The sequence below is a fragment of the Salvelinus fontinalis genome, unplaced genomic scaffold (assembly GCF_029448725.1).
Source record: "Salvelinus fontinalis isolate EN_2023a unplaced genomic scaffold, ASM2944872v1 scaffold_1401, whole genome shotgun sequence".
In the NCBI taxonomy this organism is placed as follows: domain Eukaryota; kingdom Metazoa; phylum Chordata; class Actinopteri; order Salmoniformes; family Salmonidae; genus Salvelinus; species Salvelinus fontinalis.
This window is the reverse complement of record NW_026601610.1, coordinates 1-15,665: the sequence shown is the minus strand read 5'-3', so window position 1 is coordinate 15,665 and position 15,665 is coordinate 1. Positions and strand designations below refer to the sequence as shown.

The following is a 15,665-nucleotide window of genomic DNA, read 5'->3' as shown; positions in this document are numbered from 1 at the left end:
TTAAAGTTCTGATAAACGTTAGAACACTCAGCCCTTGCCTCCCAGATAGCTGTGCCCCACTCCCGAGCCCGACCAGTCAGGAGCGATATGACGTAAGCGATCCAAGCTCTCTCTCCTGAGTATGTGTTGGGCTGGAGAGAGAACACAATATCACACTGGGTGAGAAAGGAGCGACACTCAGTGGGCTGCCCAGAGTAACAAGGTGGGTTATTAACCCTAGGTTCCGGAGACTTGGAAGACCAGGAAGTAGCTGGTGGCACGAGACGAAGACTCTGAAACTGTCCTGAGAGATCGGAGACATGAGCGGCCAGGGTCTCAACGGCATGACGAGCAGCAGACAATTCCTGCTCGTGTCTACCGAGCATTTCTCCCTGGATCTCAATGGCAGTCTTGCGAGAATCCGTAGTCGCTGGGTCCATTCTTGGTCGGATTCTTCTGTTATGCTGATGGAGGACCCAAAAGCGACGTAATAGAAACAGAGTCTTTATTCCAGTCTTAGACAAAAACGATACTCCTGATATATCTAAGGTAAAAACAAAACAGGAAAACTGAAATCCTCTCGTCAGTAGAGATGAACGACTGGAGACGCGACCACTAGACACCTGCTCACATGCAGCATCTGATGAAGGCAAAAACACGACAGGGCGGAACAAGGACACTGAACAGCAAACATCAAACAAGAATCCGACAAGGACTGAAGCGGAAAACAGAGCAAGAAATAGGAACTCTAATGAGGGCAAAAATAGGGGACAGGTGTGAAAGAGTAAATGAGGTCGTTAGGAGAATGAGAAACAGCTGGGAGCAGGAACGGAACGATAGAGAGAGAGCGGGAGAGGGAGAAAGGGAGGAGGAGAGAGAAGGATAGAAAAGAGGGAAAGAACCTAATAAGACCAGCAGAGGGAAGCACAGGGACAAGACATGATGATCAAAAACATGACAGTTACTGTATATTTAAGAGTCTCATGACATTCTTTCCCTGTATTGTGCTCCCAGATGGCTTGTTGTGACCTGTCAGTGGGTGGGTGATGAGGACATAGGGGTTGAGGTAGCGTGAGAGAAAATGACACATGGATATAGGCATAAATGGCTACTGAACTGCAACCTCTTTATAATCTTCAATAGGACCATTGTGACAACAGTTTACACAGCTCCATGTTCTATTACTGCAGCAAGTAGTATCAAGTGAAAGCAGGGCTGTGTACGCTATCCACAAAGACTAAATGTGTGTTCTATAGTCAATCAGTTTAACAAATGTATTTTGTTTTATTGTCTAATCTGCAGTTTCACAGATTGTACCAGCCAGTGTTGCAATACTTAACAAAAGTGTAGTATGGTCTTGCTACTGCCCACAATACAACATGTTGAATTAGAAACACAGGGGAAATTATAAGTGAGTTGAGTGTATTTATATTTTTAAATGTTCATGATTTGATTGCAAACACTAAAGTTCATTCCAGGCTAGTTGGGGCTGAAAGTCTAATATAGCTGTGAACAGTCAGATGTAAAACATTAAAATGGTTCTTCTCCACCCCGTTTGGCGAATGAAAACCTGAGCTTAGATGCATTCCTGGCCTGAAATCTGATGTTCCTGGGCTTGGGAGCACACACAATCCTGCATGTGAAGCACTTCTACTCCATACACCTTTCTGCTTTGTGCACATGGCCCTGCAGTTGTTTTAACTAATTGCATGAACTATAACATTATAGGCCTACAGGCCAGGTGTTCATAATGTCAGTGTTAAGGGGAAGTTATTCAGAGGCAGGCATTGAGACATCAGTGTGTTCTGTAGGAAGGCTCAGGTTCATTAACACACAGGACTTAGGCACAGTCCCTACTACTAATATGTATTCCAGGGGACATTCTGTTACACAGAAAATTATGAAATGAGATGTCACATTGGCACTTTTCTCTCTGCTGTAATAACTGACCTGTAGATGTGAGTCTGTCTCTCTCTTCTGGTGCGTGCGCGCGCAGAGAAAGCAAGAGAGATTTGGCCGGGCGCTCCAGTGAGGGGCCCACGGGCTCTGTGTGTGGTCCTGGTCTCTCCCTGACTCATTCTCAGACAGCCATGTTGCTGTGGGTTTTAAGGAGGCACAATGCTTCACTCAGAGAAAACGATGGGGGAACATGGAGCCCCCCTCATTCATACAGCACAGGACAAAAACAAAACATCCAGTGTCATTTCAACCAGCAGGAGGTAGGCTGTTGGAGCATTACATCTAATACACTGCCCCATAATGGTCAGGTTAGAGAGAGGCTTTTGATCACATCACAAGCATGAAGAGGATTGTTTGAGACTGTATGGTGTTCTGTCTATGTGAATGATGAAACATTCATTAAATCTACAGCGTGGCTGTCCCATTGGTTGAAATAGACAGAATCTTAAATCTGACCAATGTCAGTCACTTATGGCTTAATTTACAGTTAACTTATAATCAACCTCTGGAACTTTTCTTGGTCAGTTTGAGGGCTCATTCGGTTGAAGAGCAGTGCTACCTTAACTGGGAGAGAGAATCCACATTTCCATTATGAGGGTCTCCTAGGAAACTGAATTAATATGGACTGCAAGGAAATAAACAAGACAAACTTTTTTTACACATCCAAAATGCCATGAAGTTATTAATTGTTTCTAATTCCACCAGGCCATCCCATTCCCCGACCAACACCCATACAGTAGGCTGCATACTCATTTAGAAACTGCAATTTAAGCAGAGAACATTACAATCTTGTCTGATCTTTTAGAATCAAAGTAGCCTAAGGAGTGGATAATTTACTTGTTTATGTCCACGACAACAAACTTTCCCTGAGTGGCTACTGGCATGCCACTGGCGGATAAACTCGCAGTTACCATTTTTGTGGTGGTGAATGAACAGTCTTTGGAGTGGGCTGACAAAGAAATATAGCCTACTGTGTTCGCATAATCACTAAGATTTAAATTGTTTGGCAAAGTGAGGCTCTAGTTTATTCACAGATTTGAAGTACTTTTGTAAAGACTACTGAAATGCTTGTTCACACCAACATAACTGATCAGTCTATGATTGCAAATCTACTCATTCTTAACAGCAACAAGTGCAAATGTAGGAGGTAGGGTCAGATGTAAGTAGTGGAGGACAGTATGGGTCTTTTGAGATCTTTCTTTACTTGTTTTTGGAAATGAGCAAAGTGAGTGTCTTACTGGTACTCCAGTTATGTAGCCAAGCTATCATTGCTCATTGTGTATATATTCCTTGTGTTACTATTTTTTAAATATGATTTGTTGTATTTATTGTATTCTGCAGTGTTGGTAAGGGCCCATAAGTAAGCGTTTCACTGTCTACACCTGTTGTTTACGAAGCCGGTGACAATACCATTTGATTGTGATTGATTTGACAAATGTGTTATGTCAGAAATAAAGGCTCTAAATGAACGGACGATTAAACAAACAAGCATACGAAATAAAGGTACACATATGGCTTTTCTACTGCAGTCTGTCCTAGCAGGAGAGAGATTGTTTTTGGTATTCCTATAAGGCATAGTCTTACCCATGGAGAGGGGGATGGGATGAGAGCGTTTTGTTACTTTGGCTCTCCCCCACCATGTGCATACCAGAGGCAGAACAAAATAGCAGACACGACTGCAAGCGAGAAAAACAAAGACCAAACTCCATTAGACACATCGCAGAATTCTATAGGAATCCCCCAAAACGGCCTTTTTTGGGATAGGCCTACACAGATCAAATGAAAATAGTTTTTTCAGCAAAATAGGGGAAAGTGGGAGCGCGAGGGGGATGGAGCGCGTAGACTAGAGATCATGTTACAGTTTCAGACTTTTCACGGCCAGTTGTGGGGGAGGGTGGATCTGTTACTTTGATTTCTTTTTAATAGGCATATCCAACAAAAACAGCGGAAGGAATAGTTCCACTTGATTTTAATTCAATATCATGCATTTTTCGTTTTTTGGTGGCGATCGGATTGTGTGTAGGGAATTCCAGTGATAAATTAAGGATTATACGACAACATGCTAAATGAAAAAGTTCGGGACTGCGTGAAAACTGTGAAAACGTTTCGTTTCATTGTATCATAATGTTACATTCGCCATCAAATGAACAAGAGCACTTCGTGCTATTTTTATTAACGGTTACTTCTAAGATTACTGGAATACAAAGTATAATTTTTTAATTCCTGGAAACAAAGTTGCACGGTTGAATCTCCAAGATGTCTTCCCATGGCTGGAGTGCCATTGTTGGTGTGTTGGGGATGCTTTGCGTTTGGGCTGCCTCCTTTCAGGCTACTCATGCGGTAACGGTACAGAGAAACGAAACAATTTTCAATGATTTCTGCAAGAGAACTACAACATGTGAAGTGCTGAAGTATAATACCTGTCTTGGGTCCCCACTACCGTACACGCACACGTCTCTTGTCTTGGCTGAAGACTCAAGTACCCAAGACGAAGCATTTGAGAAGTTGGCCATGTGGTCTGGTAAGCCTGTATTTGGTTAATAAGCATAGGTACAAAGGGGTCATGTTGTTCATTTACTGTAATTGAAATTCAATTAATTGACAAACGTATTATACATTTGTGTTGTGTTATTAAGTGCAGACCCCACTCCCTCTATTAGCATCGGATAAAATCTAGATGCTCATATTGTCATTTGCAAAAGGAAACGTAAAATAAAATCTATGTATTTTATACGTTGAACTTTCACTAGTGATTATTCATTGAACTTTCGCTTGTGATTATTTAGTCTTAACCTTGCCATTTGACATAAACATAATGTTCTATTATAAGTAAAAAAAAGTAGCACTATATAATATTTATGTAATAAGATGTATTATACTGTGCTATTAAACATTATGGTAGATTTGGTTATAGTCACATGCGAGGTCAGTAGGTTAATTGGTATAGTATAGCCTGTTAACTAGGCAATGAAATGTTGAGGGCCCCTCCAAATGGATAGTTTTTGTAATTACCAAATACATGGGAATAGGACTTTTGCAGGAAATGGGGGTTAATATTAAGAGTAAATAAAGAAAGGAAAATAAAAGATTCTCTGACGTGTTAGATATTCCTGCACATGCATAAACACTCATTAGTGAGCCATCAACCTGCGTTTCCTTCCACTAATCCTCAGCTGATCTGTAGAGTGGTTCCCGTCCCCACCCCCACCATGGGAAAAACAACAGACCACACAACTAGTGACCTTCCAAGTGCATGATATTGTAACGCTAGCTGCCTCATCAAGAGGTTTGGAGCTCTTGCCGTAACAGCTGAGGTGTTGAGTTGAAAGGCACTGGACCCAGCTACCAATCCCAGTCTGGGTCAACGTCCAGGTCCTACTTATCTCCTGACCCTAGTGACCACCACCATCAACGTCCAGGTCCTATTTATCTCCTGACCCTAGTGACCACCACCATCAACGTCCAGGTCCTATTTATCTCCTGACCCTAGTGACCACCATCATCAACATCAAGGTCCTATTTATCTCCTGACCCTAGTGACCATCAACGTCCAGGTCCTACTTGTCTCCTGACCCTAGCGACCACCATCATCAACATCCAGGTCCTACTTATCTCCTGACCCTAGTGACCACCACCATCAACGTCCAGGTCCTACTTATCTCCTGACCCTAGTGACCACCACCATCAACATCCAGGTCCTATTTATCTCCTGACCCTAGTGACCACCACCATCAACGTCCAGGTCCTACTTATCTCCTGACCCTAGTGACCACCACCATCAACATCCAGGTCCTATTTATCTCCTGACCCTAGTGACCACCACCATCAACGTCCAGGTCCTACTTATCTCCTGACCCTAGTGACCACCACCATCAACATCCAGGTCCTACTTATCTCCTGACCCTAGTGACCACCACCATCAACGTCCAGGTCCTACTTATCTCCTGACCCTAGTGACCACCACCATCAACATCCAGGTCCTACTTATCTCCTGACCCTAGTGACCACCACCATCAACATCCAGGTCCTACTTATCTCCTGACCCTAGTGACCACCACCATCAACGTCCAGGTCCTACTTATCTCCTGACCCTAGTGACCATCAACGTCCAGGTCCTACTTATCTCCTGACCCTAGTGACCACCACCATCAACATCCAGGTCCTATTTATCTCCTGACCCTAGTGACCACCACCATCAACGTCCAGGTCCTATTTATCTTCTGACCCTAGTGACCACCATCATCAACGTCCAGGTCCTATTTATCTCCTGACCCTAGTGACCACCACAATCAACGTCCAGGTCCTATTTATCTCCTGACCCTAGTGGCCACCATCATCAACATCCAGGTCCTACTTATCTCCTGACCCTAGTGATCATCATCCTCACCACACTGAAGTGATGAATGTGTATTATTTTTATCCAGACTGGTCTCATTCTGTATATGCTGTAGCCAACACTATTATAGTTGTCATATCATACCGTACTTGGCATGATAGTTGGCATGAATATGAATGAACAAACCCAGAGAGGAGTTTGATAAAGCACAAACAGGCTGGAGCACCAGGTTCGTGTTCATTAGGGCACACCGTAGCAAAATGTTTCACTGCAGAAAAACGAAAATGAGTGTTTCTTATGATACCTACCTGCCAATTTCTCTCAGTTTAGGAGCATTCTCATCCATTTGGTGTCTACTGAAGTCAACCCAAGCTACATTATTGTCCCTCACCTCCCTTCTCACCCATGCAGGTCTGAGGAACGCCCCTCGCTGCTGGGCGGTCATCCAGCCCCTGCTGTGTGCCGTCTACATGCCAAAGTGTGACAATGGGCAGGTGGAGCTTCCCAGCCAGCACCTGTGCCAGGCTACGCGTCGCCCCTGCAGCATCGTGGACCAGGAGAGGGGCTGGCCCAACTTCCTCAAGTGTGAGGAGACGGACAAGTACCCCATGGGCTGCACGGTATGGTAGATGCTCTCACTATGCATGTGTCCAGATGGGGTTATAGGCCAATTATTGAGGGGGCTTCAGCACTGTCAACCCACTGGGCACACACTGGTCGAATCAACGTTGTTTCCTCGTCATTTCAATGAAATGACATTGAACCAACGTGGAGTAGACGTTGAGTTGTAGTCTGTGCCCAGTGGGTGGCCCCTCCATGGAGCCACCCATCTAGTCAACAGGCTAGTGTCATTGTTTTTCAGTATAAAATGACTGTCGATATTATACTATATAATACTATAATATATTATATACAGTGCATTCAGAAAGTATTCTGACCTCTTGACTTTTTCCACATTTTGTTACCCCTGCGGTGCCTTATTGTTATTATAAACTGATTACCCAACATAATTAGAGCAGTTAAAATAAATGTTTTGTCGTACCCGTGGTATACGGTCTGATATACCACAGCTGTCAGCCAATCAGCATTCAGGGCTCGAATCACCCACTTTATAAAATACTACATAATATTGAGGCGTATGCCTCATATGAAAAATAGAGCAAACAGAGTGACATTAAGAGCTCGCTGTGCCTTCCGTCCATGGTGAGACAGAACGAGGTGCAGAAGCTGAAGTTCAACACGTCGGGACACTGCGAAGCCCCCCTGGTGAAGACAGACGTTCAGGCCAGCTGGTACAAAGATGTGGAGGGCTGCGGCATCCAGTGCAACAACCCCCTGTTCACCGACGAGGAGCACTCGGACATGCACGCCTACATCGCTGTGTTCGGCACCGTCACCCTGCTCTGCACCTTTTTCACTCTGGTGAGCTTCACACAGCAGTGTTGTGGACAACATTACCCATAATTCCAAGTGTAACTTGCAGCTGTTAGAAACAACTTTTTTGACTTGACTTTTAGCTTTTATATTTGAGATTACAAATGGAATGAAGATACTGGTATTGTAACACACATACCATTCTTGTTCAGATAATGGGTTCATACTGCTTTTCACAGAAGTTGTCAAAACAATGCTTTTTATTATCTGATATTGTTAGTAATTCGTGGAGAGCTATGTGTTTCAGTGAGTTGGCCTTTCTAAGGACAGCAAAAAGTGTTTTCCATTTGTATTCATCTTTTCTCTCCTTCTCTCTTTCCCTCTCTCCTTTCACAGGCCACCTTTCTGGCGGACTGGAAGAATTCAAACCGTTACCCCGCCGTCATCCTCTTCTACATCAATACCTGTTTCTTCATGGGTAGTATCGGCTGGCTGGCTCAGTTCATGGATGGAGCTCGCAAAGAGATCGTGTGTAAGAGTGACAACACCATGCGTTTAGGGGAGCCCTCGTAAGTGAAGGAGAACACTTCATATTTTATTGTCAATCAATTGTGGTTTTTGTTTCCGACCCAACCCCCTGAGACATACACATACACTGTACACGCACACACGCACACATTGAAGGGGTTGAAAGAAAGTGGGAGTATTATGAGATAAGATGTGAAAATACAATTTGAAGGAGTATTTCTTGAATCTTCTGGTGAGGTTCGTAGGTCTTGTATTTAGCTAGTACAGGAGTCAGGAGGTTCGTTTTCACAAGTTCGCTTTGTTTCTCAAACTTGATTGGTTGGCTGATTGATTGACATTTTCAGACAATTAATAACACCCATACAGCCAATGCAATGGCAGTGTACACTTAAAAATAATTGAGTCATTAACGTCCTTCGCTCTCTCTCTCTCTCCATCCAGGTCTACCGAGACTCTGTCGTGTGTCATCATCTTCAGCCTCGTCTACTACTCCCTGATGTCTGGGGTGATCTGGTTCGTCATGCTGACCTACGCCTGGCACACGTCCTTCAAGGCCCTGGGCACCACCCACCAGCCTCTCTCGGGCAAGACCTCATACTTCCACATGGTCACATGGTCCGTCCCCTTCATCCTCACTGTGGCTATTCTAGCCACTGCTGAGGTATGGAACACCTACCATTTCTTTTAGCCATTGAAAATAATAATTTCTGTGATTTGCGATTTATAATAATTATGATAATAACACATTATACATGCTTATGACAAGTCTCACAATGCGTTGTAACTGAATCTTAATGCTTTATACCAGCAGGCTTCAAGTTAAGTGTTACTGTGTTATTTTGCAATAGGGTAATCTCAAACCGTGTCTACAGTTTATTTATTTTCATGATTGTCTTTCATGATGGAAAGACAATGACTCAGAATGTCTTGTTTTCCAAATGATTTATCTTTTATGCCGTTATGCCATTCAAACACGTATGCGTTTCTGTTCTCTGTTGTTTGACACAGGTGGACGGAGACTCTGTCAGTGGGATCTGTTTCGTGGGCTATAAGAACTACCGCTACCGTGCTGGCTTTGTGTTGGCTCCCATTGGAGTTGTGCTTGTCATTGGTGGCTATTTCCTCATACGAGGTGAGTTCTCTCAAACCCAAAAACGAGACATTTTCATATTTCAGAATTTAAACGCTACCAAATAAACAGACGTTCCCAAAGTGATTTCCTCTGTTTGTGTCTGCAGGAGTCATGACGTTGTTCTCCATCAAGAGTAACCATCCAGGTCTTCTGAGTGAGAAGGCAGCGAGCAAAATCAACGAAACAATGCTAAGACTTGGTATGACACCTTAGCTGTAAATCACCAGATATCCAGAGCCAAACCACTGGCAGAACGGTGGAACAAACCTAGCTAGTGTTGAAAAGACAGATAACCACTTTCACAAGGGAGCTAGCTCTCTTGGAGCAGTGGTTAGATCCACTGCCTTTGGATCAGGCGATCCTAGTTAGACCTAGCACTGCCCCCCCCCCCCCCCCCCCACCGAAATGCTACAATAGCATGCTAGAATAAACCTTTGATAAAGCCACTTAAATTGCCTCATCATAGATTGACTGTCGATTCTGTTGCACAATATATGTTATATAACACTTTGGTTTTATCTTCATATAAAGTATATTGTGTCCTGACTCCTGAGGTTTCTGGCATTTCAAATATCCCTAATCATTTGTGTAATTCCTCTTCATCAGGTATATTTGGGTTCCTGGCGTTTGGCTTTGTCTTAATCACGTTTGGCTGCCACTTCTATGACTTCTTCAACCAGGCTGAGTGGGAGAAGAGCTTCAGAGAATATGTGTTGTGAGTTCCTTTTCTCCTCATGTAGCCTACAGTAAACCGGAACTATATTCAACAGGTGTTGAGGACCTAAGGACTTCTGGGCCCTTTTGGAATACCCTAAAAAATATATATATATATTTTCTCAGAACATGGGAGTAATCACCAATATATGACATGACATAATTGATAAAAGCTTTGCCTTGGAAAGTTTCCTTACATCAATCCAATATGACAGACGAGGGATTACTTCAAGGAAGGGAGGAAGGAAATATGCATTTAAGAGTATTGGAACATGGCTCCAGTTGTATGATGTAGTAGGAGATTTAAGAGTATTGGAACATGGCCTCAGTTGTATGATGTAGTAGGAGATTTAAGAGTATTGGAACATGGCCCTCAGTTGTATGGTGTAGTGGGAGATTTAAGAGTATTAGAACATGCCCTCAGTTGTATGGGGTAGTGGGAGATTTAAGAGTATTAGAACATGGCCCTCAGTTGTATGGGGTAGTGGGAGATTTAAGAGTATTAGAACATGGCCCTCAGTTGTATGGGGTAGTGGGAGATTTAAGAGTATTAGAACATGGCCCTCAGTTGTATGGTGTAGTGGGAGATTTAAGAGTATTAGAACATGCCCTCAGTTGTATGGGGTAGTGGGAGATTCCCAGCAGATGATGCTGTTGAGACTGGTGGTAACCACAGCCCTACCGGTTTGTTGTGCTGTGAATGCAGCCTTATTTCTCCACTCTGTTGACTTTGAGTGGACTGGTATGAATTTCACCTCAGAAATGTAAATTTCTCTTTCCTGTCTCAACAAGTAAACAACTGGTTAATGTCAACGGTTCAGTATGTGGATATTCCCCATTTATATAGATTTACAGTGGGTGTGGGTATGTCGAGTATTTTACCACAGAAAATGCAACTGCCTGTGTAAAAAGAGCTCTTGAGGGTTGATTGATGAACGCTGCGCTGGTTATGAACAGGTGCGAGGCCAATGTGACGATCGCTCATCAGACCAACAAGCCGATCCCAGAATGTACTATCAAGAACCGTCCCAGTCTACTGGTGGAAAAGATTAATCTGTTCTCCATGTTCGGCACGGGCATCGCCATGAGCACCTGGGTGTGGACCAAGGCCACTATCCTCATCTGGAAACGCACCTGGTGCAAGTAAGCAGCCATTTCCTTTAGAACACACACAGTCCCTTTGTAGCAAAAATTTGTTGTCTTGTAGAGAAAAGGTAAGAAAATAGTACATGAACTTTAACAACAATATTCCAAGTATGGAGTTACACATTTTATTATCTCTGAGGCATTCACACAGCATTATCTGAGTATTAAAGCTTAAATCCGCATAAGGTGAAACAGCGCCACTGTTCGCCCCCGGCGCATTTGTTATTATTTTTGTTTTGTTGATGAAACGGAGGAGAGGAGTACCAGCATCACAGACATTTTGTTTTCTTCAGTACATACTATGCTGTTCTATCGCACATGCAATGATGTCTGAGCGAAAAAATACAATCTTCGTTGTTTGATGCAACTTCTTGGTTGTTGTAGTATCTCAAACGGACGTGGTAGTTTCACCAAGTACGGATTTCAGCTTTAATGTCTGCACAATTTACCGTGATTGCCACGTCAAGGGATACGTCAACATTGTCTGTCACATTGTCATTTATCTACTTGTTGTTCCTGTCATAGGGTTATCGGCCGTAGCGACGATGAGCCCAAGAGGATAAAGAAGAGCAAGATGATAGCCAAGGCCTTCTCCAAGCGCAAGGAGCTCCACAAAGACCCGGAGAAGGAGCTGTCCTTCAGCATGCACACTGTCTCCCATGATGGGCCAGTAGGTAAGTCCCCAAAGACCCGGAGAAGGAGCTGTCCTTCAGCATGCACACTGTCTCCCATGACGGGCCAGTAGGTAAGACCCCAAAGCCCCGGAGAAGGAGCTGTCCTTCAGTATGCACACTGTCTCCCATGACGGGCCAGTAGGTAAGTCCCCAAAGACCCAGAGAAGCAGCTGTCCTTCAGCATGCACACTGTCTCCCATGACGGGCCAGTAGGTAAGTCCCCAAAGACCCAGAGAAGGAGCTGTCCTTCAGCATGCACACTGTCTCCCATGACGGGCCAGTAGGTAAGTCCCCAAAGACCCAGAGAAGCAGCTGTCCTTCAGCATGCACACTGTCTCCCATGACGGGCCAGTAGGTAAGTCCCCAAAGACCCAGAGAAGGAGCTGTCCTTCAGCATGCACACTGTCTCCCATGACGGGCCAGTAGGTAAGACCCCAAAGACCCGGAGAAGGAGCTGGTCTTCAGTATGCACACTGTCTCCCATGACGGGCCAGTAGGTAAGTCCCCAAAGACCCAGAGAAGCAGCTGTCCTTCAGCATGCACACTGTCTCCCATGACGGGCCAGTAGGTAAGACCCCAAAGACCCGGAGAAGGAGCTGTCCTTCAGCATGCACACTGTCTCCCATGACGGGCCAGTAGGTAAGACCCCAAAGACCCGGAGAAGGAGCTGTCCTTCAGCATGCACACTGTCTCCCATGACGGGCCAGTAGGTAAGACCCCAAAGACCCGGAGAAGGAGCTGTCCTTCAGCATGCACACTGTCTCCCATGACGGGCCAGTAGGTAAGTCCCCAAAGACCCGGAGAAGGAGCTGTCCTTCAGCATGCACACTGTCTCCCATGGCGGGCCAGTAGGTAAGACCCCAAAGACCCGGAGAAGGAGCTGTCCTTCAGCATGCACACTGTCTCCCATGACGGGCCAGTAGGTAAGACCCCAAAGACCCGGAGAAGGAGCTGTCCTTCAGCATGCACACTGTCTCCCATGACGGGCCAGTAGGTAAGACCACAAAGACCCGGAGAAGGAGCTGTCCTTCAGCATGCACACTGTCTCCCATGACGGGCCAGTAGGTAAGACCCCAAAGACCCGGAGAAGGAGCTGTCCTTCAGCATGCACACTGTCTCCCATGACGGGCCAGTAGGTAAGACCCCAAAGACCCAGAGAAGGAGCTGTCCTTCAGCATGCACACTGTCTCCCATGACGGGCCAGTAGGTAAGACCCCAAAGACCCAGAGAAGGAGCTGTCCTTCAGCATGCACACTGTCTCCCATGACGGGCCAGTAGGTAAGACCCCAAAGACCCGGAGAAGGAGCTGTCCTTCAGCATGCACACTGTCTCCCATGACGGGCCAGTAGGTAAGTCCCCAAAGACCCAGAGAAGCAGCTGTCCTTCAGCATGCACACTGTCTCCCATGACGGGCCAGTAGGTAAGACCCCAAAGACCCAGAGAAGGAGCTGTCCTTCAGCATGCACACTGTCTCCCATGACGGGCCAGTAGGTAAGACCCCAAAGACCCGGAGAAGGAGCTGTCCTTCAGCATGCACACTGTCTCCCATGACGGGCCAGTAGGTAAGTCCACAAAGACCCGGAGAAGGAGCTGTCCTTCAGCATGCACACTGTCTCCCATGACGGGCCAGTAGGTAAGACCCCAAAGACCCAGAGAAGGAGCTGTCCTTCAGCATGCACACTGTCTCCCATGACGGGCCAGTAGGTAAGACCCCAAAGACCCGGAGAAGGAGCTGTCCAAAGGCTGAATTGGATGCCTCTCAGGAAAATGGCACATTTTAGTGCTGAACTGAAAATTCAAACATTCAAAATATATATTTTTTTATGCAGATGAAATGCCATATTTTTTTTTATCATTGAGGAACTCCTGGCTGATATTAATGGAGATTCCACTACGCTTCAATGTTACAACTAAAAGTGAATGTCATTCAGGAGTCTGTCTGACACTAGACGTGAATGTCATTGAGAAGTCTGTCTGACACTAGAAGTGAATGTCATTCAGAAGTCTGTCTGACACTAGAAGTGAATGTCATTGAGAAGTCTGTCTGACACTAGACGTGAATGTCATTGAGAAGTCTGTCTGACACTAGAAGTGAATGTCATTCAGAAGTCTGTCTGACACTAGTAGTGAATGTCATTGAGAAGTCTGTCTGACACTAGAAGTGAATGTCATTGAGAAGTCTGTCTGACACTAGAAGTGAATGTCATTGAGAAGTCTGTCTGACACTAGCAATGAATGTCATTGAGGAGTCTGTCTGACACTGGCAGTGAATGTCATTGAGAAGTCTGTCTGACACTAGTAGTGAATGACTGAGTCATCAGATAATGTAAGCACTGAGGCGGCTGTGGCCAGCATGCTTGCTTATGTTGGAGGGACTGTATGAACTGTTAGTTATTGAAACACTGCAGGGGACTCCAGGGAGCCTTCTACTATATAAATAACCTCTTTGGGGTTTTTACTGAATGCATAGTAATGGTTGAGCTCTTCTACTATATAATGGATAGTAATGGTTGAGCTCTTCTACTGTATAATGGATAGTAATGGTTGAGCTCTTCTACTGTATAATGGATAGTAATGGCTGAGCTCTTCTACTGTATAATGGATAGTAATGGTTGAGCTCTTCTACTGTATAATGGATAGTAATGGTTGAGCTCTTCTACTGTATAATGGATAGTAATGGTTGAGCTCTTCTATATAATGAATAGTAATGGTTGAGCTCTTCTACTGTATAATGGATAGTAATGGTTGAGCTCTTCTATATAATGAATAGTAATGGTTGAGCTCTTCTACTGTATAATGGATAGTAATGGTTGAGCTCTTCTATATAATGAATAGTAATGGTTGAGCTCTTCTACTGTATAATGGATAGTAATGGTTGATCTCTTCTACTATATAATGGATAGTAATGGTTGAGCTCTTCTACTGTATAATGGATAGTAATGGCTGATCTCTTCTACTATATAATGGATAGTAATGGTTGAGCTCTTCTACTGTATAATGCATAGTAATGGTTGAGCTCTTCTACTATATGTAATGGTTGAGCTCTTCTACTATATAATGCATAGTAATGGTTGAGCTCTTCTACTATATAATGAATAGTAATGGTTGAGCTCTTCTACTATATGTAATGGTTGAGCTCTTCTACTATATAATGCATAGTAATGGTTGAGCTCTTCTACTATATAATGCATAGTAATGGTTGAGCTCTTCTACTATATAATGAATAGTAATGGTTGAGCTCTTCTACTATATGTAATGGTTGAGCTCTTCTACTGTATAATGCATAGTAATGGTTGAGCTCTTCTACTATATGTAATGGTTGAGCTCTTCTACTATATAATGCATAGTAATGGTTGAGCTCTTCTACTATATAATGCATAGTAATGGTTGAGCTCTTCTACTGTATAATGGATAGTAATGGTTGAGCTCTTCTACTGTATAATGCATAGTAATGGTTGAGCTCTTCTACTATATGTAATGGTTGAGCTCTTCTACTATATAATGCATAGTAATGGTTGAGCTCTTCTACTATATAATGAATAGTAATGGTTGAGCTCTTCTACTATATAATGCATAGTAATGGTTGAGCTCTTCTACTATATAATGCATAGTAATGGTTGAGCTCTTCTACTATATAATGCATAGTAATGGTTGAGCTCTTCTACTGTATAATGGATAGTAATGGTTGAGCTCTTCTACTATATAATGCATAGTAATGGTTGAGCTCTTCTACTATATAATGCATAGTAATGGTTGAGCTCTTCTACTATATAATGAATAGTAATGGTTGAGCTCTTCTACTATATAATGGATAGTAATGGCT

General features: G+C 43.9%; 1 protein-coding gene across 1 annotated transcript; it reads left to right on the top strand.

Annotated features, from left to right (window-relative positions):
- The first annotated feature begins 417 nt into the window (after positions 1-417).
- On the top strand, positions 418-12,024 carry LOC129849234 (smoothened homolog). The gene is made up of 10 exons (XM_055916173.1): positions 418-4,459; positions 6,686-6,894; positions 7,487-7,696; positions 8,045-8,217; positions 8,618-8,837; positions 9,185-9,308; positions 9,415-9,507; positions 9,915-10,023; positions 10,980-11,165; positions 11,694-12,024. Exons 1-10 carry the CDS (start codon positions 4,195-4,197, stop codon positions 11,911-11,913), a joined length of 1,809 nt encoding a protein of 602 aa, XP_055772148.1. The 5' UTR covers positions 418-4,194; the 3' UTR covers positions 11,914-12,024.
- The last annotated feature ends 3,641 nt before the right edge of the window (positions 12,025-15,665 follow it).

What these genes read in the sequence shown, in the direction of transcription:
- LOC129849234 (XM_055916173.1), top strand. Translation starts at nt 4,195, where the DNA reads ATGTCTTCCCATGGCTGGAGTGCCATTGTTGGTGTGTTGGGGATGCTT. An exon ending in CGAAACAATGCTAAGACTTG is followed by an intron (nt 9,508 to 9,914) that starts GTATGACACCTT and finishes CCTCTTCATCAG; the next exon opens with GTATATTTGGGTTCCTGGCG. An exon ending in TGGAAACGCACCTGGTGCAA is followed by an intron (nt 11,166 to 11,693) that starts GTAAGCAGCCAT and finishes TTCCTGTCATAG; the next exon opens with GGTTATCGGCCGTAGCGACG.